Source organism: Aspergillus tubingensis, assembly GCF_013340325.1.
Source record: "Aspergillus tubingensis WU-2223L DNA, scaffold_11, whole genome shotgun sequence".
NCBI lineage: Eukaryota > Fungi > Ascomycota > Eurotiomycetes > Eurotiales > Aspergillaceae > Aspergillus > Aspergillus tubingensis.
In genome coordinates this window covers 664,265-686,950 of record NW_023336285.1, presented here as the reverse complement: position 1 = coordinate 686,950, position 22,686 = coordinate 664,265, and the positions used below count along the sequence as shown (strand labels likewise).

General features: G+C 48.7%; 7 protein-coding genes and 1 non-coding gene across 8 annotated transcripts; 4 read left to right on the top strand and 4 right to left on the bottom strand.

Annotated features, from left to right (window-relative positions):
• Positions 1-132: 132 nt before the first annotated feature.
• On the bottom strand, positions 133-2,189 carry AtWU_09573 (uncharacterized protein; the record flags this gene model as incomplete). The annotated part of the gene is made up of 5 exons (XM_035504679.1): positions 133-440; positions 491-777; positions 831-1,949; positions 2,006-2,060; positions 2,120-2,189. 5 exons carry the CDS (start codon positions 2,187-2,189, stop codon positions 133-135), a joined length of 1,839 nt encoding a protein of 612 aa, XP_035360572.1.
• Positions 2,190-3,012: 823 nt separating this feature from the next.
• On the top strand, positions 3,013-5,980 carry AtWU_09572 (uncharacterized protein; the record flags this gene model as incomplete). Its single annotated transcript, XM_035504678.1, has 11 exons — positions 3,013-3,283; positions 3,350-3,471; positions 3,523-3,669; positions 3,720-3,840; positions 3,892-4,407; positions 4,463-4,553; positions 4,613-5,154; positions 5,207-5,295; positions 5,347-5,417; positions 5,469-5,561; positions 5,611-5,980. 11 exons carry the CDS (start codon positions 3,013-3,015, stop codon positions 5,978-5,980), a joined length of 2,433 nt encoding a protein of 810 aa, XP_035360571.1.
• A 1,960-nt stretch (positions 5,981-7,940) lies between these two features.
• AtWU_09571 (adenosine deaminase family protein) lies at positions 7,941-9,166 on the top strand (the record flags this gene model as incomplete). Its single annotated transcript, XM_035504677.1, has 2 exons — positions 7,941-8,444; positions 8,504-9,166. The coding sequence occupies 2 exons, from the start codon at positions 7,941-7,943 to the stop codon at positions 9,164-9,166; spliced, it is 1,167 nt and encodes a 388-aa protein (XP_035360570.1).
• A 228-nt stretch (positions 9,167-9,394) lies between these two features.
• AtWU_09570 (LOG family protein) lies at positions 9,395-10,192 on the bottom strand (the record flags this gene model as incomplete). The annotated part of the gene is made up of 2 exons (XM_035504676.1): positions 9,395-10,067; positions 10,143-10,192. The coding sequence occupies 2 exons, from the start codon at positions 10,190-10,192 to the stop codon at positions 9,395-9,397; spliced, it is 723 nt and encodes a 240-aa protein (XP_035360569.1).
• Positions 10,193-10,824: 632 nt separating this feature from the next.
• On the bottom strand, positions 10,825-12,099 carry AtWU_09569 (NACHT domain protein; the record flags this gene model as incomplete). Its single annotated transcript, XM_035504675.1, has 1 exon — positions 10,825-12,099. One exon carries the CDS (start codon positions 12,097-12,099, stop codon positions 10,825-10,827), a length of 1,275 nt encoding a protein of 424 aa, XP_035360568.1.
• Positions 12,100-15,468: 3,369 nt separating this feature from the next.
• On the top strand, positions 15,469-16,623 carry AtWU_09568 (glycoside hydrolase family 16 protein; the record flags this gene model as incomplete). Its single annotated transcript, XM_035504674.1, has 2 exons — positions 15,469-16,265; positions 16,329-16,623. 2 exons carry the CDS (start codon positions 15,469-15,471, stop codon positions 16,621-16,623), a joined length of 1,092 nt encoding a protein of 363 aa, XP_035360567.1.
• Positions 16,624-17,383: 760 nt separating this feature from the next.
• On the bottom strand, positions 17,384-17,455 carry AtWU_t237. Its single transcript has one exon. It is a non-coding gene; the product is annotated as a tRNA-Arg (tRNA).
• A 782-nt stretch (positions 17,456-18,237) lies between these two features.
• AtWU_09567 (bifunctional cytochrome P450/NADPH--P450 reductase) lies at positions 18,238-21,884 on the top strand (the record flags this gene model as incomplete). Its single annotated transcript, XM_035504673.1, has 5 exons — positions 18,238-18,358; positions 18,500-18,745; positions 18,811-19,251; positions 19,315-20,301; positions 20,365-21,884. 5 exons carry the CDS (start codon positions 18,238-18,240, stop codon positions 21,882-21,884), a joined length of 3,315 nt encoding a protein of 1,104 aa, XP_035360566.1.
• Between the last annotated feature and the right edge of the window lie 802 nt (positions 21,885-22,686).

The following is a 22,686-nucleotide window of genomic DNA, read 5'->3' as shown; positions in this document are numbered from 1 at the left end:
CACTGCTCCGATGACTAGAGTCCATACCGCCGGTCGGGAAAGCCGGTCATTGAGCCCAACCTTGTAATATTAATGTTAATAATGGATAGAGAAGCCCCTCGCCTGTACATATTATTAGACAGAACATATGAACTATGTCCTATTGGGACCTTTGATATTCCGGATGAAGTTGTTCAAGCTTTCTAGGTCGTCGGTTGCGGCGTTGTCCAGGTATCGGAAGTTCACGTTCCGCCCACTGGCGCGATCAAGCGTAGCAGTCAATAGCCACCAGAGCTCTTCAGCATGCTTAGGGTACCCCAAGTGGTGAATACCTTCTTTACCTACACTGCTGGAGACGGAGTCCCAAATGTTTCGCCAATTTTCGGCGGCCCGTTTGATCGAGTTCGTGGATATCCACCCGAACAAGCCAGTTCTCGCCTGAAACGCGAGAGAGTGCATTGCTAGGGGCATGATTAGCTCGATTGTGTTGCATGGGGACGGTTATACAAACCATATATCAGGATCAACAGATGTTCGCCAACTAGTGAGCGACTCCATTGAATCAGGTCTTCCGTTGCATTGTCATCAAGCAGACGCGTAATAAACTCCCTTAACGAAGGTAGCGGGCGCCCCGCCGTATAAGAAGCGGCGATCTCGTTGAAAGATGATGCATTTTCAGCTTCAAATAGAGCGGAACTCCAAGGGAATTGACAGTCCATCTCGAATATCGACAATGCAGGGTGATTGTTGAAACAAACTGTGAGGAATCCATCCGCGAGAAAGGCCCAACAGGCGATTCTGAAGATTGGTGAGAAGTGCCCAATATTGATGCTCAACAGGTAGGGTCCTACCTTATACAAACTTCCTCGGCTATCATTGCTCTCCATGTCTCATCGTTACACATATCGGGTGTCATACTTCGCTTGAACTGAAGAATCCCCAACGATCGTACTGTGGAAATGACACATGGATGTCTAATTATACGAATGCGTCGTCTTGTACCCGTTTCTCCCTGCCCAAACTGAAGCATCTCGATGATCAAAGCTCCCTGGATAACTTCCAATGAAGGTAGGAGATAGGGAGCGCTGGTAGGGTGAGGGTTTGATGATAGATTAGCCAACTGACGGAAGATATACTCCTCAGCTACGTCCAGTACTATACTTGAAAATACTGGGCCATCTTGCGAGGTAGCATATGTTGCTCCAGCCAAGAATATTGCCAGGAGAAGAGGGTTCGAGATCTTTGCAGGATCGAATGTCGGAAAATGTACAATTGGAAGATGCCAATGAAGAGACTGGAAGTAAGCCGAGATAAACACCGAAAGGTTGGAGGTCGTGAAAAGCGAGTTCAGTTCGGCCATTTCGAGCTGGGTTTGTTGGCCCTGGCCCATAGAATTCAAAGTCTCGACCAGAATCATCATCATCTCACCGAGCCTGTGGGAAATCGTAGAAGATAATGCACTTTCAGGCATGAACTCCATAGAAAGATGCCCAGTTGGGGTAAAAAAGGGCTGAAGGAACAGATCAGCACCTGAAAAGCCTGGCATGTAAGCCGACAAGGAGTCGTGGGGCAAGAGTGGTTCTTCCTGTTGGAAGTATGCCGAGTCAAGATGCCTTCTAGTAGAGGATTTGGCTGTTTCTGCAATTGCAAGTTTGTCTTGCTTAATAGAGGGATCAGTGAAGTGTGCTAGGAAGAAAAATGGGTCGTTTCTTCTTTGCGGAGTCTGCGAGAGAGATGGCGAGGGCGATGGAGACATTGAGTAAGTGTTATCTGTTGAAGGGGTCTGGGCCCCAAAGGAACATTGTTTCCCAAGGGATTGGCAACGAGAGCATGGTGATGCCCTGTCGCAGGCTGTCTTCGCAAAGAAGCATTCGTCACAGGACTGCTTCTTCCTTCCGGGTTTAGCTGCTGCCGGAGGAGGCTGGTTGTGCTTTTTGGCACATATCTTACTATGCCTCCGTGCAACCTCCCTTGACGTGCATCAGATTAGAGTGGCTTCATTCAGAGTATCGCGGGGTTTACGCACTTCTTCAAGAAGGATTTATTGCAGAAAGGGCAGCTTGAATGGGAGGCGCCGGTATCTGTCGGGTTGTCAGCAGGTTCCGCGTACCTGAGAAGGCATGATGTTCAGGAGCCTAACGTGTTGATTCATGTCGAAGCAAGTGGCTCTTTCGCTGATAACATTTGTTGCACTGCGAGCACTGAAACATGATGCTATTGTCATTCTGTCACCTTGACGTACAAACAGGGGGGAGTGGATGAAGATGGTTCGACTCAATTGATCTGGACTCCGAATAGTCCGACCGTGCCGCTTAGTAATTGTGCACGAAGCCCTACCAGATATCCTTCTTCTTCGTTTCACCCACTCGTTTTTTCACTGAGGTATTGACGATGTAAAGACTGAATGGTATCCAAAGAGTGTCATGGATCCAATGACTGATGGCTTTCATGTTTGTTGAATGTACAAACACGTCCCCTTCCCACGTGGGGTCATGCCTTCCCCTCTTTAACCACTGACTTTAGCCGTACTTTGCAATGACACGCTATCCATTGTTGGTACATTTAAAGCCCCAGGCTGTACCTCGTTTGGCATGATTTCACTATGGCCTGATCTTGTTACCTCCCGGATACATCAATGGGACCTTGGGTGGCACTCATGGGGACTTACCTGGGAAACACGTCTACCACAATTACAGGCGTCCGCGTGAAGAAGAAAAGGAGAAAACGAAGAATGCGAGGATTAGAGACTGTCAAAGCATTGATAAGTATGCGGGGGCCCTAGTGTGGCAGCGAGAGGGTCACAAGCCAACAAACTATAAACAGCATTCCTGCAGTCGCTATGCAATGTGTCGTGGAATTATTCCTGCCAGGGATGAGCTGCAGCCGACTCCGCACTGATCATCCCCGCGGGGAAATGGCAGATTTCCATGAATCTAAATAACCAGGAAGATCTCTTGTTTATAAGCTTTCCCCCTCACTTTGTCAATCTCTCGAAGCGTCCTCTGTTCATGCCTTACCATGCGAGCTGCAAACATGCGCGTTCCAAACCAGCTGTTGCTTCTTCTTGTCGTTGGAGTGTTAGAGCTTATTTCCGCCACTCAAGTGGATTATTCTCAATATGTTAATCCTTTCATGGGATCGGAAGGACCAACTCCCGGTCAGGGTTACGGCGGGGGTGATATCTTCGTTGGTGGTGCTCGACCCTTTGGAGTAGTAAAGGTGGGAATCGATACAACAGCCGCAAATTGGAGTCTCGCTGTTCTAAACGGTGGCTGGACACCTGATGGCAATGTCACCGCAGTCAGTATGTTTATATTCTCTTAGGACTGCTTCGCATACTTGGAATTTGTGCCTAATCTCCATCTACTAGCCATGATGCATGAGAGCGGCACCGGAGGTGCCCCCAAATATGGTCTTATACCACAGATGCCTCTTACCTCTGTAGAGTCGCCGGTAAATCTGTTAGATAACCTTACTTATAGCCAGCCCAGGGTATGAAACTGCCTGTCCTTGACATTCATTTGTCCCAGCTCACAGAAATAGGTTGGGAACGACTCCGCAAGTGTGGGGTATTTCAGGACCTTGCTTCAGAATGGTGTACAGATCGAACTTTCGGCTAGCCGACATGCTGGTATCATTCAGTATTCTTTCCCTGAAGGAGAGAAACACGTTTTGGTTGATATATCCCACGTATGACTCTCCACACTCAGAATATATGGAAGAAGCTAACATGACTAAAGTATCTTCCCGGGTCACCCGGCGATTCTAATGGGCAGTTTTACGTCGGTGGCGAGATAAATCTTGAAGATAATGGAAAAGCATATACCGGTTATGGAACATACGTCGGTGGCTGGAACAATGGTTCGCACTTCACTCCGTAGCGCCGCGCATGCATTCTAATGGGGCTTCAAGGCGCACCTTTTACCATTTATTTCTACGGCGAGTTCTCTACCGCACCGACGAATGCTCGTACATTTACCGGCATTAACACAGATCCGATGCCACGTTATCAGAACCTGGCAAATGGAGGCATACCTCAACCAACATATGGCAACACCACCGATAAAGCGACATCAGGCCCTATGAATGACCGTATCGGGGCGCTCTTCAGCTGGGATGCTGAAGCAGATACACAGATCAGCTCTCGAGTTGGTATATCTTTCATCTCCACAGACAAGGCTCGCTCATACATCACATCGGAAATTCCTTCTTGGACACTGAACGATACCGTGCAATCTGCTGTTGACGAATGGAACCAGGATGTATTCAGCAAGACTCAAGTATCTCTCGACAGCACGGCGAATATGACAAATGTGCGACTACTTTATAGTTCTCTCTACTTTATCCACTTGATGCCATCCGACCGCACCGGTGAAAACCCTCTGTGGCAGTCAGATGAACCTTTTTGGGATGACTTCTACACGCTTTGTCAGTAGTGAAAGGTTTTGCACAGCAACTGGAGAGTGGCACTGACTATGCTTAGGGGATATATTCCGCTGCACAGTCAGCTTCTATCACGTCTATCAGCCCACCTACTATGAGTCCATGATCCGGGGGCTTATCGACATTTGGAGGTAGGTGATAAAGCAGTTCAAGACGAAAATGACATATCAAAACGCTAATCTATCCTTAGACATCAGGGGTTCCTACCAGATGGCCGCTCAGGGAACTGGAACGGGCTGGTTCAAGGCGGCTCTGATGCGGACAACATGCTAGCAGATGCTTATGTGAAGGGTCTGCGAGGCGCAATTAATTGGACGGATGGATATGCAGCAATGAAGACTAATGCGGAGGTCATTCCATACAACACTTGGGACGCTACTGATCTTTCCGCAAGTACAAAGGAAGGCCGTGGGGCACTGGGTGACTGGTTAGAGCTGGGATATGTCTCGGAAGATCGCAATACGCGCTGCATTTCTAGAACCGTGGAGTATAGTCTCAACGATTTTGCGGTCAGCCAAGTGGCCGCAGGGGAAGAGCCTAGCGATCAAGAAAAGTATTTGAATCGGTCTGCTGGGTGGCAACATATCTGGAATCCGGATGTGCAGAGTCTGAACTTCAGTGGCTTTTTGGCGCCCAAATTATCGAACGGCTCGTTTAACAACAGTGGCTATGATCCTCGTTACTGCTACGGATGTGAATGGCTCGCATATACGTATGAGGGCGTTCCTTGGGGTAGGTCGCCATTCGCAATTCATGAATTGGTCTGACAAGTATAATGTTCTAGAATACTCATTTGTGCTACCGCATGACATGGAAACCCTGATCGACTTTATGGGTGGTGCAGATACATTTGAATCCCGACTGGATATGATGGTACTCACCCAGGTGACAACTCTGGGTAGGCGTACAGCTAACATATTCTAGTTTGAGCCGAACATGTCAGTCCAGAACCTTGGAGCAAATGGGGCAGGTATTACGACAATCATAAACATTGGGTAGGTAGTCTGATATATAGCCATATGGGTGATGACTGAACAGTTTGAAAGGAACGAGCCTGACTTTGCGACTCCGTACTTATACAACTACATCAACAAGCAAGCCAAAAGCGTGGAAAAGTCGCGGAATCTGGGTTATCAGTAGTAAGTGAGCTAATATCCTCTGCTATCCACAGTAACTAAAGTCAAATAGCTTCCGGGATGAAGCCTACGGGGTCCCAGGAAACAGTGACGCCGGGGCGATGAACTCGTGGCTCCTGTGGCAGATGTTGGGTATCTATCCTGTCGTCACACAACCAGTGTATCTTCTCGCTTCGCCCTGGTTTCCAGACCTTAACATCACCGTCAATGGCAACCAGACACTCCGTATCATCGCGAACGGATTAAACAAGGGCTACTATGTGCGAAGCGTGAAAATCAACGGACAAGCCTGGACGAAGAACTGGTTCGAGCACGAGGATGTCATGACCCAGGGTGGTACCATTGAGTTTGAGCTGGGCGCAGACATGACAGCCTGGGATACTGGCAGTGTGCCTCCCTCGCCAGGACATCGGAGCATATGAAGGACATGCGGCGCAAGCTAGTTACCCAGTTCTAGTCAGTAGCCACTAAGAGTGACCAATGCACATGCACACTGTGACTTGAGCAATCACTTATACCTCGGTTACTTCGTTCTACTAAACAGTAGTCCCATAATTTCCCAACCGGCAACTACTTCCGCAAGCTTCCAAACCAAGAATTGCAACAATGACGCCGACAAACCCTCACCAATGATAGCCATACCCCGCACCCTCAACACAAGGCACATCAAACCCAATTGACTCTTCCACGGACAGTCATTGGCAGAGTTCCACGCGTCGTATCTGAATCAAAAATCAAGAACAAGAAATCCGGGCCGTGGTGGAAACGGACAATCGCTGCTTCGTTTGGCATCGTCGGGACAAAGACGTGTGGTTGACGTCAACGGATAGAGATTCCCGCACACTGTAGAAAGATGCGACTAATTGTTATATTTTGGATGTCGCCCTCAATTAAGTCGATTCAGTGAATATACCCATCGAATTCCTATCATTTCTTTTCTCCTTCAATATAATTGACCGTAATCCATTAATCTAATAACAATGGTACGTACCACCCACTCCTCATCCATGGATGAACGAACCCCAACATCCCAGCCATAAGATAAAAAAAAAAGCGGGTCTCATCCGAACCAACCACCACTCTATCCAACATCTACAACCACCATCAAATAATCACTAACACAACCCCAGGCCCCAATAATACCCCCACTTCCCCTCCATCAAAGAAACATCAACACCAATAATCTCCTTTCCGCCCGCGCCGACCCCGACTGCCCCAACACCATCTCCGGCGGAGGCATCGCAGGCATCGTCCTCGGCACCATCGCAGGCACCTTACTCATCCTATGGCTTTGGCATCTGTGTTCCCTATCAGGGTCTAGTTCAAGCGGGGGGTCGGACTACGGCGAGGCGAACTTGGCTACCTCGACAACGCGGAGAAGAAGACGGCGCCATAGTAGTCCCACGGTTTATTATCTGGAGAAGCATCCGTCGGGACATGGTGGGGGGTCGTCTGTGAGGAGGCCGACGAAGGTGTATCTTTCTTAGTTTTATATTTGGACTGGAGTGGCTGGGTTGGAGGATTGGGGATGGGATGGGATGGGATGGTGTATGTATTTTCTGTTTTGTAAGGGAGTATAATGAGCTATGATTTATGGGGTTATGTGATTTATTGAGTAATAATATTTGTGATTTTGATTTGATGGTTTGCGATGTATTCGAGGGGGCTTAGTGTATAGTATAGCGATATGTGGATGATGACTGGGGTATATGAATGGGATTGGGAGTTGGTGACTCGATATGATCTAGGCGAATTTGCATCCTTCCTTAGAAGAGGAATCAGTAAAGGAACATGCGCTGAATATAGATAGAAATAGAAAGATACTACGATATAATAATAGTGTAAGAATCTCTCGGATTTGGGACATACTCAAACATTAGGGTAAAGTACAAGCTGGCTGCGATCCAGAATTTTAGAGGAATGTACTTCCTATTATCCATTATCTTTTAATATAGTACTAAACCAATAATTATGTTGCACTAACTCACTCAAGATATATCTGATTATCAAAATCTGCAGAGCACATAAACCATGGGACGGAAGGCTAAGCCTATCTCAAAATTACAATTGGTGGCCAGGTTGGATGGAGATAAGGTACGGGGACATCGGTAGTATTTCGAAGAAGATGCAAGGTTTTCGGGACGCTCCAATCAATCTGCAGTCAGACATGACAATCGACTACTCAGTGGTAGTATTACATCGTAACCCCGCGCCCAATCATTGCTAGTTGGCAGAAACCCCGCTTCTCAGGCGTCCGATCGATTTGACACGCTATCAAGAGGATTATTGCTCAAGCTTTAAAAGATAGATGAACGACGTTCAATCCATTTGCTTCCCAATTCCAAGTCAACAACCGGAGTCTTATCTTCCGCTCTATCTATCATGGCCTCAAACACATCCATTCTATCAAACCAAACTCTGCGAGAATATCGAAGCGCAATCCACCAGCACAATGACAACTTCATCAAAGACATGCCCAAAATCGAAATGCATGTCCATATCGAGGGCACAATGACGCCCGAACTCCGGTGGGAGCTCGCGCAACGGCGCGGAGAGTCAGTTATCAATATCAATACCCAGCAGCCTTGCGAGAGTTTGTCGGAGCTGAAGGGTACGTATGAGCTCCTCAATGACCTGGATGCAGGGGGTGTAGATGGTGGAATGCAGCGATTCTTTGAACTGTATTACGGTGGTTTCAGTGTCCTCCAGGATGAAGAGGACTTTTATCGCCTGGCAATGAATTACTTTAGGAAGGCTGCTTCCATGAATGTCCGTTACTGTGAGCCGTTCTTTGACCCGCAGGGTCATACGCGAAGAGGTGTTCCTTTTAGGACGATGATGGATGGGTTTAAGAGGGCTCAGAGTGAGGCTGTTCGGGATCTTGGGGTAGGTCGCTTGGATCCTTCATATACTATCATATGATCTCTCGCTGAGAATTGTTCTAGGTCCACTCTCAATGGGTCATGTGCATGTTGCGAGACATGTCCCCGGAATCTGCTATGGAGCATTATCTCCAGGCACTACCATATCGCGACATGATCGTTGGAATCGGATTGGACTCTCTGGAGGTGGACCGTCCGCCATTGCTTTTTGAAGATGTATTTCTCCGCGCTCGCAAAGACGGCTTCAAGATAACCTGCCATTGCGACGTCGGCGACAAGGATACACTGAGGAATATTGGCCAAGTGGTTGACCAGCTGGGAGGAAGCGGAGCGGACAGGATTGATCATGGGTTACATGCCGCCGACGATTCTTTTCTTCTTCAGAGGGTCAAAGAAAAGGACCTTGGAATGACGATTTGTCCGTGGGGTTATCTGTGCTACTCTGGAGAGGCTCAGATTATTGATCGGGTTCGCACGTTGTTCAACGCTGGCATCAAAATAGCGATTGGCAGTGATGACCCGTCATACATGGAAGATATTTGGCTGAATAACAGTCTCTACCTGCTTCGTGTACTGGGTGATTTCACTGATGTGGAGTTCGTTCAGCTACAACGGAATGCCGTTGATATCTGTTGGGCTTCTGATGATATTAAAGCAGCAATTCTGAAGGAACTTGGGGGACTTGGGATGAAGGAAGAGGCGAAATATGGCAGCCATCCAATTTAGAAGGCATTTGTGATACTAGCCTAACGGAATAACTATGTTCTTTTCAATTGCGCACACCGAAGCCTCGCACAAAGCTATGGTAAAATCAAAAACCTGGGCATGCTCATTGATAATGAAATTAGCACACGATGAATTAATTGGCCGGCAGCCGGCAACTGTCGGAAGACCCCGAAATCTAACTTTATTCTCCAGCCCTCGAAATACCGCCCATCCCCCCTCGCTTCATCCTCACTTACTCCCCCAAGAAAGGTTCAACCTCCCACCACTCGGCTTATACGCCTTAAGCGCCCCAATAACCTCCTCCACCTCCTTACACTCCACCATAATACCCTTATTCGCCTGTCCAACAAACCCCCGCTGAGCAGCCATTTCAATCCAAGTCACAAGCCCATCCCAAAACCCATTAACATTCAACAAAACAATCCCTCTATCATGAATCCCCAGTTGATTCCACGTAACAACCTCAGCGACCTCCTCAAGGGTCCCATAACCGCCCGGAAGGGCTACAAACCCTGACCCAGGACCACCGGCAAGAACTTCCTCTGCCATTTTTTGTTTTCGCTCGTGCATGCTGTCCACGATAGTGATTCTCCCGTATTCGCCCTCGGCTGGTGAAGACCCTGGGGCAAGCATTCGCTCGGGTTGTTTCCCATCCTCCTGGGCTTTGCCTTCGGCCTGGCGGCCGACGTTCGCATCAGGATAGTGTGCTACCAGTGCCTCGGGTATGAAGCCATGCACTGCAGATGGCCCAGATAGTGATACTAGAGTCTTTGCCACCTCGCCCATTAGGCCTTTTGTTCCGCCTCCGTAGACTAGTTTTGCGTTGGCGGCGTGCAGTTCATGCGCGAGCGCGCGAGCGGCGGCTATGTACTCGGGTGAATTGCCCGGTTGGGCGCCGCAACTGGATGGGATTAGTAGATTAGATAGCTGGTTATAGATTTTAGGTCGGGTGGTTTCGGTTTTGGGATTGACCTACAAAACGCATATGACGGGCTGCTGCTCGTCCCGGCCGCCAGGTATAGACATATTGTGTGATTGGAGTAGATAATTGTTGGCAAGAAGAAGGGTGGTCTGAAGCGAGGATAAGAGTGTCACAATGCTATATGGGCTCAGATTAAGTATGTAACACGCTAAAGCTATTGAAGAGTGCTTTGGGTGGTGTCTAGAAGGAATGACTCAACCTTGAGGTGGGCCGGTTCCGTTAACTACGCCGATGGTACCCGGCATGATTTACTTGACCCGCTTGCTTTTGACTTTCCCGTTTGAAACATTTTACCTCGTTTTTAGGAGCTTCGAAGTGCGGGTATTGATTATAATGCGTTAATTTGTTTGCAATTTCTTGTTTGGGGGTAGATGTGGGGTTTACAAACCAGCAACTTAGTAGTACGTAGATATATACAACAGAAAGATTAAGATTTTAATAGGGTGTGGTTGACTCTGACCATCCTGTGGTATGTGAGACAAGTCTGAAGCTATTTCATATAGTACTTGTGCCATATCCTAGCTAAAACGTGCAGAAACCAGGAGATATACCACAACGCAACGTTTCCGAGATACGGCGTCGAAAGTCAAATGAAGGGCATATTCTTGCCGCAGGCAGATAATGACGATGTAGTTCGTTGTTATTCCCCCAGCAAGTATATCACTACATGACCATATTACTTCAAGGGTGCCACTTGTGGCATAAGTGAAAATTCACGCAGTAGCTCTCTTCTAAGCCCATCATTATGCCGAGCACCAGACAGTAACCTCTGAGCAACGGGCGCGCAGCCTGCACTGGCAGCAATGCACCAGAGCTCATATCCCCATTGCTGCTGAACCATTTGATCCGTCATGAGGTCAATCAGCGCAAAAGCATCTTCCCAGTCGGGTCGAGAGACGCTTGATTCACGCCACCTGCGGATGATAAGGCGGAAAAACTCCAGGTTTCGTAGCTGATGACCAAGTCTCGGATCCAGAAAAAGTATCCTGAGTCTGGACATGTCTCCCCATTGAAGGATTTGATCTGCTGCCTTCGTGGCCGTCATTTTGAGGAAATTGCCATTGTCAAAATCAGAATCTCTGAGCATGACATGCAGCATATCCACAGAGCCATAAAGGCAGGTGATACTGAGGGGATCATAGAGCTGGCTGTCAAATGGGAACCTCGGCGGCATCGCACAGCCTGGACGACGGTTTTGCTGAGTCCAATTGCGAATTCGGTTCGAGTCGGCTTGACACAACTTTTCGATGCTCGCTAGGCTGGGAAGGGCCTCAGCCGTAACAAGACGATAATATTCAGGCCAGTAGCATGACGCATAGACAAAGAACTCGCCCAATCCACGCTCAGTCGGATTGAACCGAGTCATATCTTCTTCCCAAGCTTCCCACGAGCAATGAGAATTGTACTTGACTGGGTCTTTCTCGTCGTTGAACAAGTCGGACGCTTGCGGAAGCTCCGAAATTGCAATCTGCTCTTCGGAGAACACAAGTTTGACGCCTATTTCTTCTAAGAGAAGATATCGCACACATATATCTAATATCAATGCTTCTGCACTTCTATATCGTTGTCCATCGTCCCCCGAGGCGTCTGGATTCGAGTGATTTGTGGCCCACTTCTTCTTGATTAAATCCTTCAAGGACTCGTCTATGAGCTGAACTTGATATTTTCTCAAGTCATCAAGCTCAACATCTGCGATAAAGGGTTGTATTATGCTCATGAGCTTTTTGTGGTCCACTAGCTTGGAAAGATCGTCAACAGTAGTAACATGGTGAGCGGTATGCAGGGTAACCGCCCAGGACAACTCTAGTATGCTAAATGGTCTGCGTGTAATGGCCAGAAGCTTCAAAGCTGTGATGGCGAGTCCCCAATCTTTATGCTCATCGGGTGCACAGCGGGAAAGAAGGTCATTGTAGAGCTCAGAAACCTGGTCGGGAAGCGGTATTGTATCCATCTCTGTAAATGGGGCACTTTCTTGTAAGATTGACTACAACAGCGACTTAGTTTGGGTTCACCAATTTATATATTGATGTACTGGCTGCTTCAAGAATACTGTCGATCATCGCTTCTTTGTTTATGTGTGGTCGGGTTAAAGATGCGAGATGTCTGCGCCCATCTATGTCGCTCGACAAAGGAGATTCTTAGAACTTAGAAACTCTAAGCGCGTTAGAATCAAACATATTATTGCTATGGATACCTACGTCCTATATCCATGGAAATAATGACAGTAAACCTTGGATTGAAGCGACTGATGCCCATATCCTTTGGTTGGCTTGGAGTACTGTATATTGTCTGAGTAGTGAGTTTGGCAGCACATTCTGCCGAAAACTATGTATCAACATAGGGACTAAAAAGCTCAAATTACTTAGAGTTGTCATGTTTCGTTGATCAATTCGTTCTCCGTAGAATAGATCTAGATGCATCCAGTGGGACTGATGCAGCCATGGATTGTAGGGAAGCAATCCCACGGGTTGGGAATCCTCGGAAAGAGGCAGGGCTCTGACATCCCCCGCTTCCGCAAGTCACATGGCTTCCATCCTTTGTTGTAGTCACTTTTCTATCGACCATTTCTTCCTTTCCTCCAAAGCCAAACTGTGAAAGGAGGGGCGTCATTATCTGGCTTACATCTTCCAGTGAGTTGCAGAGTATGGCACATCCCCGGGTGATGTATTGACAAATTCGTGAGTAGCTAGTTTCCAATGCCACAGAAGTATAATACCTTCATTTCTGCTAACTAATGTAGATCACGCAACACTAAACCTTTCTTTGTTTCGCTTGATAGAGAAATACTTAGCTTAAAGAGCTGCCGAACCGCTTCACTTACCAAACATAGTCACTTCGATATATTCTTATCATGTCCTGTTCAGGTACCGCAGATACGCCTACAATATCAGCATCGCCATTGCCTCTCAATTTCTTGGATTTACCTATCAAGATACGTAACAGCATATACAAACAAGCTCTCGTTTTACCTCATCCACTTCACATCTTCCAAGACCCAGGATGTCCACTGGAAGCTTTTGCACCCGAAAAACCCGGCTCATGGCTTGCATTGACCTACGTCTGCCGACAAATATCGGACGAGACCAGAATGATTTTGTATAGTATGAATCGGTTCATCTTCCACGAGATGGAGACGGCGTGTCGTCCAGGCACTCTCTTGGAGTCCTTCCTAAACTGTATCGGACCTAAAAATTCCGGGATCTTGTCTCATCTATGCATCAACTTTCCGGTCACCGAGCACATATCAGGCGCCTCTGGAGATCCGAGACTCACAGATGGCTTGCGAAAATTACAGCTATTACAACAAAGCTGTGCCAATTTGAAGACATTGGAAATGCTCATCTTTGGTCAATTTGCCAACATTCTGGTCGCAAATGACCAGATGAACAATGAGTCCATTCGGAAGATATGTCTGGAGGTCGATGCCCAGATAAAGGAAATAGCACCCCTAGATACTATTGTTGTCAGGATATATAATAACGGTACTCCAGCCGCAGTACGAGAGTTTCTACAAGAGCTTGGATGGATAGTCAAGTTTGGCGACGCTTGATATTTTTTCCTTACATCACAACAAGACAGATGAAACGAGAAAACAACCACAATTATAGTCTACTATACCCCAGTTCACTCAAAGCTCCCTCGTCATGTGCCCCAAAATTATGGCGGATCTACTTTGGACTGTTGACAGCAGTGGACGGGTACTAAGCCCCCAAAAAGGGGGCTGTAAGTTTTCCCCACTAGTCATGGGCCGACAATCTACCGAACGAGGTACAACAATCTACTAAACACAAGGGTAACGGGACAGCGCATAACTTCCCTGATGATGGCGTCTAATAGTATACGAGGTCAGGCACCCTCTTTGCAGTTCGGCATCTTGGCCTCGCGCTCATCCGAACGGCTGTTGGCAGTGGGTAAAAGAATGCTTGGCAAATCCGAAACTGCACGCTCTGCATAAGTTGGTAGGTAGCGGTCTGCAACCTCACCTTGAAAACACTCCTTGTATCTGCATGTTCTGCCTCTGCAGCACCGAGACCTCCTGCTGATCCTCATATCTTAATCTTTGTAGGGTGAAGAATTATGGTTCGCCTATTATATCCACAAGGAGGCGAACCTTGCGGGAGGTTGCGGTGTCTCTACTGGCTCCTGACTCCAAAATTACCACCCCATTTAACGGACCTAAAATTTGCCGCAGTGGTGTCCACTGTTCAATGGCATCCACCAGCCACTGCCACAGCACTGGCCTTGTGCTGAGACCTTCCCCAGCCGGCCCCGCCACTAGTAATTCGCCTGCTGAGACTGCCTTTGGCTTCGACAGGCCAAGGGTCTTGGCCAGGTGCAGGATGTTGGTGCCTGGGATGCTTCCGAAGCAAGGTCAAATTTGACCCTTGTTATTAATGAAGAGTGTAGGGAACAGAGGCTTTACACTGTGGGTGTCAGCCTGATGAATTGTTGGCAGGACCCTTCCCCGAATCCCGCACAGTGGCAATTGTTATCTCTGGCCCGGATCAAATCAGACTAACCCATACTAACACAAACTCATTTAATCTTCAGGAAGATCCAACGACGCTCCCCTGAGCTGATTGGATTTGGGTGCCTGAGCGTTGCTTATCGCCCATCGCGGCAGGGTCTTGGCGGGTACAAGCGACCCTTTCCAGATCAGACTAGCGTCAGGGTCAGGGACTACGCTAGTGGCCAATCCAGAGTGGATCGGCAGCCCGCTAGGCCCAATACCGTTTAGCCATACCCTCTTGGTCGGGCAGTTTCCTGTTTCAAAAGTGCCCCTTAATGTTTAGGGCCGAACTAGTGACATCCAATGTAGGGAAAGAAAAAAGAGAGACATGCTGGTTTAAAAATAAGCATGACTCGGATATTAGTGATGAGGGGACGAAAAAAAGGGAAAGCAAAGTGTTTGCCAACGCCCATGTGTGGGTTGGATGCCATGGCTCTAAATTAATTAAAAGGAAAACCGTCATACCCTCTCGTTCTTCTCCTCTCCTGTCGTTTGTTCTTCTCCGTTTCATCTCGTTCCTGTCTTCCTCCTGCTCCCCTTCGTTCCCTTGCCGGTGGGCATCAAACACACCTCGTGCGATTCGATCGCACTGCCATTCATTCAATAATCGTCACTCTTTTTTTTCTTGTGGGGGAACTGTTGGATATTCGACAACGCCGTTGTAGGGTTCGATCTCTCCATTTAGATCCCTCTGTTACGTTTTATCACATTCGGGAGAGATCCTTGACCCGCAACTTGACCCGAGTCGCTCCGCTCATTGCGACCAAGATCTCTGGGGAGTGGTGACCCTCGACAACACAGCCTGTCATCATGTCACTCTTTCATGTACTGGCGCTGCTGGTAGCCAGTCTTAGTCTTGTTACCGCTCAGACTTTCAGCAACTGTAACCCACTCAATACAACATGTCCTGCAGACGCAGCCTTAGGTACCAATCATACCTGGTACTTCAACTCTACCCTCGACGACACGATCTGGAATGTCACCAACGGCAATATTGGCATCACCGATGAGGGTGCGGAATTCTCCATCGCCCAAAAGATGGATTCACCCACTATGCAATCCAACTTCTTCATCTTCTTTGGCATTGTCGAGTCCCATGTCAAGATGGCCAAGGGTGGTGGTGTAGTGAGCAGTGTGGTGCTCCAATCGGATGACTTGGACGAGATTGATTGGGAGTGGGTGGGATACAACACCAGTGAGGTACAGTCCAACTATTTCGGCAAGGGCAACGACACGTCTTTCGACCGGGGTGGCTTCCACTACGTTCCTAATGCCGACACGGAATTCCATAACTATACCACCTACTGGACGAGCGAAAAGGTCGAGTGGTGGATTGACCAGCAATTGGTCCGCACGCTGAAGTATGAAGATGCTGTGGGTGGCAAGAACTTCCCCCAGACCCCCAGCAACATCCGCTTTGGAATCTGGCCTGCCGGCGATCCCAGTCAGCCTCATGGTACCATTGTATGGGCAGGTGGTGAGATTGATTACTCGGCTGGCCCGTACACCATGGTAGTTGAGAAGGTTCGCGTGCATGACTTCCACACCGGCAAGGAGTATACGTACTCAGACCATTCGGGATCCTGGGAGAGCATCAAGGTCGTGTCGTAAGTAGCTCCCTATAGCCGATTTCTCCCACTATACCTACAATACTGACTTTCCAATCCTAGTGGTAATTCGACCACCGTGGAACAGCTTAACAAGCCTCCTCCGAAGTCACTGTCCGAAAAATGGAACGAGCTACCAAGTGGCGCAAAGGCTGGTGTCGGCATTGGCGTAGCAGCTGTCGGAGCCAGTTGTCTGGCTGGTTTCATCTTCTTCTGTGTTCGGCAGCGCAAGAGGGGCCGTCTCGAACATGCCCTGAACGATGCGAAGTGGGATTCCGAACGGACGGAGATGAACAACTTCCAGTCCGAGTGGAAACAAAGCGAATGGAAACATAAGGGCTACCAGCCAGTCTCCTAGCCGGCTGAAGTATCCATATTAAAATGACCTCTGTGTCCATGACGAAAACGATGAATCCAACCTTTGTTCCAGGGGTGCCACCTTGCCTCTTTCTGTGGGGATTTGTATGAAGCTTCTGCGTGCCCATCACACCAACGCGGCGAAGCAATCCATACCAGCGCCTGCTTTGCTGGCCAAGGTCGCGCTGGAGTTGTTCTTGAACCATATTGAGTGAGCACCATGATCGGGAGAGCGGCGCACTATCCTACTGTTACTGAGTTATTCTTGATCTTGTTCATATTGTTCCCATCATCTTCTCTAGTCCTGTGGCCCTAGGACGAGCGTTCATTTCCTCTTGTATATATACCAACTTGCATTTAAACGGATTCTTTCTGCGCTATGCAGATTATTGCTTCTATATCTTTGCGAAATCAGCTAAGCACCCTGACTGATATACTGAGTAGCCCCGTCGGCCTATCTATGTAGTATAGTGCTTCCATTGTGATGCAGACCGAGTCATACCGCCGTCTGTCACGTCCTGTAGCGCGCCGACGATCATCTACGGTGCTCTACTAATATTATTATTGATGGGTGTATTATCTCTGGGCATTCGCATATGCGGCCGCTTCAGCACGGTGGACAGGCCTCGAGACCGAGCGATAAGGTTGTGAGCCGGGAACACGGTTCAAGACGGAGATTTAATGACGCAAGGATGCTTGTTGAGTGAGATGCGGTGCAAAAAAGAAAGTATTACAACCGTCGGATGGCAAAAAGGAAAGAACGATCCCGGTGCGACTCGAACGCACAACCTCTAGTACCGGAAACTAATGCGCTACCATTGCGCCACGAGACCAGTTCGATAGCAAAGTGGGGGCCATGATGACTGATCATACGCACATACCAAGCATCATCTGGATCCACCGAAACGCATAAGTGGCATAAAAGAAGAGCATCCATGGATCGTTGCTTTTACTTACTTTGGAGTTGTCACGGAGTATCTACTAACTTCAGCCATCGGTCCGTTGTCACCGATCTCCGTGTCCGACATACCGATGGACCGATCATATGCCCCCCTTTGCTAATCATAATTCATGCCCCAGCTATGAATAGTAAACCTGCATCTCTGGCTGGCCGAGGTCCCGCTAGTGCTTACAGGCCGCGGTAGATGTGCTGGTTTCTCCATTACTTACGATCCCGTCCTCTGAACTCATTGATCTACATTGGATCATGATCCACTCTCATCAGCCCCATGACGTTCGCCACTAAGTATGGTTGCCCTGGTATGCACTGCAGTCGGGCGGCCTTCTGGCTGGGGATTCCCTTCCGCAGATGATGGCGTGGAGTGATGATGACACTTCATCTGCACTGGACTTATGCACCATCATCAGGCATACGTTCCCTCCGACCGCAATATTTTCAAAATTCTACGAGGTATAAAGTCTCCTTCCCTGCATGCATGTGTCCCCTCTCCAGTTCAGTTCGACTCATCCAAGTGTGTCCGTCAGGTGATCTGTGGTCGCTGAGAGAAACTTAAACCCCGTGTTGTTTGTTCCACCAAACCTTTTGTGAGAACTAAACATCTTCTCCGTCAAAAGCTCTAGTGCAATTGGCACCAATCCATATCCATACACCATCATGAGCAGCGTAAAGCATGTTCCTATCCCAGGCCCCAAAGGCGTTCCATTTCTGGGAAATGTCTACGATATTGACCAGGAGATGCCAATCCGAAGCTTTGAGTTGCTGGCAGATCAATATGGTAACCCCGCCCTTACCCCTCCACAATGTCATGTTTGCTTTTTCTATCCCTTTTGCGTCTCATTCCAGAGACAGCTAGCCTTGACTTTTTCTTCCTTCCATTGAGATAGTTATCTATGCTAACTATGATGCATCTGCCAAGGTCCAATCTACCGCCTGACCACTTTCGGCGTGTCGAGAGTGGTGATTTCTACTCAAGAACTCGTCGACGAAGCGTGTAATGAGGAGCGATTCGCTAAATCGGTAGATGGTGGTTTGGGCCAGCTTCGTCATCTTCTTCACGATGGTTTATTCACAGCCCGGTACCCCGGCGAAGAGAATTGGGCGCTTGCGCACCGTGTCCTTATTCCTGCTTTTGGGCCCCTATCTATTAGGGCCATGTTCGATGGTAAGCAGCCCATCGCCAATTGTACCCCTATTGCGTCGGACTAATGAGTTGTCAATCTGCCACAGAGATGCAAGACATTGCCAACCAGCTCGTCATGAAATGGGCTCGACAGGGACCGGAGACTCCCATTGTGGTCACGGAAGATTTCACCCGTCTGACTCTCGACTCCATCGCTCTCTGCGCCATGGGAACCCGCTTCAACTCTTTCTACCACGATAGCATGCACCCCTTCGTAGAAGCGATGGTTGGTGGGTTGCAGGTAGCTAGCTATAGGGCACAGCGCCCATCTTTGTTGAACCAACTGCCCACGAGCGATAACAATTCTTTCTGGAACGATATTTCTTATATGAGAAATTTGGCGAAGGAGTTGACCGAAGATAGGAGGAAGCATCCATCAGACAAGAAGGACCTGCTCAACGCTCTCATCCTTGGCCGAGACCCTCAGTCAGGGAAGGGCCTCAGTGATGAGTCAATCATTGACAACATGATTACCTTTTTGATTGCAGGTAGGTACTTTGTCTGAGTTTGGTCGTTATGATTTATCATGTTCTGACCTTTTTCTCCCTCAGGCCACGAAACTACATCTGGAATGCTGTCCTTTGTTTTCTATTATCTACTCAAAAATGCATCTGCGTATAAAAAGGCACAGGAAGAAGTGGACAGGGTGATTGGCCGACGGAAGATTGCCGTGGATGATCTCCCCAAGTTGCCGTATATCAATGCAGTCATGCGAGAAGCGCTACGCCTTAATCCCCCGGCGAGTGCCATAAGAGTCCATGCGCATCCGACTAAGAACAAAGAAGACCCTGTGACCTTGGGCAATGGAAAATATGTTCTTGGCAAGGACGAGCCAATCACGGTGCTTCTCCCGAAATTACACCGCGACCCCAAGGTCTACGGTGCGGACGCCGAGGACTTCAAGCCGGAGAGGATGCTGGATGAGAATTTCAACAATCTCCCTCGGAACGCCTGGAAGCCTTTTGGAAATGGTATGCGAGGCTGTATTGGGCGGCCATTTGCCTGGCAAGAAGGCTTACTGGCCATTGCCTTGCTGTTGCAAAATTTCAACTTTCAGCTGGATGATCCAAGCTATGACCTGCGGATCAAACAGACACTCACTATCAAGCCGCAGGATTTCAAGATGAGAGCTACTCTCAGGCATGGGCTGGACCCGATAACGTTGGAGTCAGCTTTGAACAGTGGATCTGTGCCTCCTGAATCTTCCAAGGTAGCTAGCAGGGAACGTAAGAAAGACGCAGCCCTTCCTGAGGGAGACATGAAGCCGATGCACATTTTTTTCGGTAGCAACACCGGAACCTGCGAGGCTTTGGCTCGGAGATTGGCAGATGATGCAGCCGCATGGGGATTTAGTGCCAAGGTCAATTCGCTAGATTCCGCCACTGAGAATGTTCCGAAAGGAGATCCTGTGGTTTTCATTGCTGCATCTTATGAAGGCCAACCCGCTGACAATGCGGCCCACTTTTTCGAGTGGCTAAGCGGAGCGAAGGATAATGAACTCGAGGGCATAAATTATGCCGTATTCGGTTGTGGACATCGTGAGTATACCTTATCACTCATGTGTTTTCTATTCTATGTAACTCGCTGATCACCGTATGAAGATGATTGGACTGCTACCTTTTACCGGATTCCAAAAGCCATCAATGAGCTGGTGGGCGAGCATGGTGGGAATCGCTTGTGTGATATTGGATTAGTTGATACCGCCATCGCCGACATGTTTACTGATTTCGATAACTGGAGCGAGTCGGCATTATGGCCTGCCATAAGTGCGAAATTTGGCTCCAAAGCTCAGGGTCAGGCTGCCAAGAAAGCCAGCTCAGGCCTACAAGTCGAATTCAGCTCAGAAAAGCGAGTGACAACCTTGGGTCTTCAGCTGCAGGAAGGATATGTGATTGAGAACCAACTCCTAACAGCACCCGACGTTTCAGCGAAACGACTGGTGAGAATCAAGCTTCCAAGCGACATGACCTACCAGTGCGGTGATTACCTTGCCGTGCTTCCCGTGAACCCAACGAGCATCGTCCGTCGAGCAATGCGTCGGTTCAAACTGCCTTGGGATGCTTTTTTGACTGTTCGCAAGCCATCCCAGACCCAAAGCGGACCGTCAGCCATTCCCATTGACACCCCTATCTCCGCCTTCGCTCTCCTCTCCTCCTATGTTGAACTGTCCCAACCCGCGTCCAAACGAGACCTGATTGCTCTGGCAGATGCAGCCGTGGCCGACGAAGAATCCCAGGCCGAGCTGCAATACATGGCCAACAGTCCTAGCCGCTTCAATGAGGAGGTTGTCACCAAACGCCTCAGCTTGCTGGACATCTTGGATCGTTATCCTTCCATCGGCCTACCGCTCGGCGACTTCCTAGCCATGCTCCCGCCCATGCGAGTACGCCAGTACTCTATCTCATCCTCACCCCTTGCGGACCCGACAGAATGCTCAATTACGGTGTCCGTGCTCAACGCACCCTCTCTCTCCGGCACAGACGAGCCGTACATGGGCGTAGCCTCTACCTACCTTTCCATTCTCCAACCCGACGAACGCGTTCACATTGCTGTCCGTCCCTCCCACTCAGGCTTCAAGCCCCCAACCGACCTGAACACGCCAATGATCATGGCCTGCGCAGGAAGTGGCTTAGGGCCTTTCCGCGGCTTTGTCATGGACCGGGCTGAAAAGATCCTCAGCCGAAGCGACTCTATTACCGAAAAGCCCGCCCCGGCTATTCTCTACGTCGGCTGCCGCACCAAAGGCAAGGACGACATCCACGCAGAAGAGCTCGCTGAATGGTCTCGCAAGGGTATCGTCGACGTCAGATGGGCATACAGCCGTCCCGCCGACGGCTCCGTAGCCCAGCACATCCAGGACCGGATTACAAGTGACCGAGACGAAGTTGTCTCGCTATTTGAGCAGGGGGCTAGGATCTATGTTTGTGGAAGTGCGGAACTAGGCAAGGCTGTGCGCCAAGCGTTTAACAATATCTACGTTGATGTGAAGAAGGAGCGTCGTCGGATTGCGTTGGAAACGAAGCAGGAAGATGTCCCACCTGAGGTGAATGATGAGGAGGTTGAAAAGTTCTTTGATCACTTGAAGGCGAGCATGCGTTATGCGACTGACGTGTTTACTTGAATACACTCTGAATACGCTGCATATGTTTACACCTCTGCAGTGGTATTGTGTCTTGCTTGTTTTTGGGCAAGTGCTCGTCTCAGTATCTAGCAATTAAGGGCAATTTATTGGGCGGCTATGAGATGCCGACTGGATGCTATAGTAATACATACTCACTTCCCACTCTTGGACAACGAATTCACATGCAGAACGCCCAGCATCTGTTTCTCCACTGTGACCGCAAGCTAGAATCGATAATTTCTTTTCGTAAAGAAGCGCAATATGACCAGGCTTACCGACTATAGCATCCGATATAAACCGCCGCAAATGAGTCATGCAATCTTGTAGTCGAGGCAAAAGAATACTTCTGGACTAGCACAACTCATAGCATACATGGGTAAGTCCTTAAGAAGAAAATCCGTTTTCGCGGTACAGCTTTCTAATGAGATTAGGAATCATACACAAGGCTCGGAATGAGGAGAGAGAGTGAATGACGAGGTCTATGGCACTGTGCCAGTTCTGGGGGTCTTCAATATGGACTAGCGAAGAACAGCTAGAGGGTATTGCTGCTTTACCGTGCGTGGTCTACAAGGCATACTGCAATCGCCAGCTCAGCTTTGTGTATCAGCAACGCTCCATGTGTCAAATAGTCTCCGGCAGGTATCGTTCTCGTCCCATATCTGTGGAACGGGACCTGGACTCATAACCACTGAATGGAGATATACTCAGCTTGGTTTTATAATGTACAGAACAAGATCCCACGAGCTCTTTTCAATGCATCCTTGCTGTCGCTGCTTCGTCAAGGACCTCTTTACACCTCACA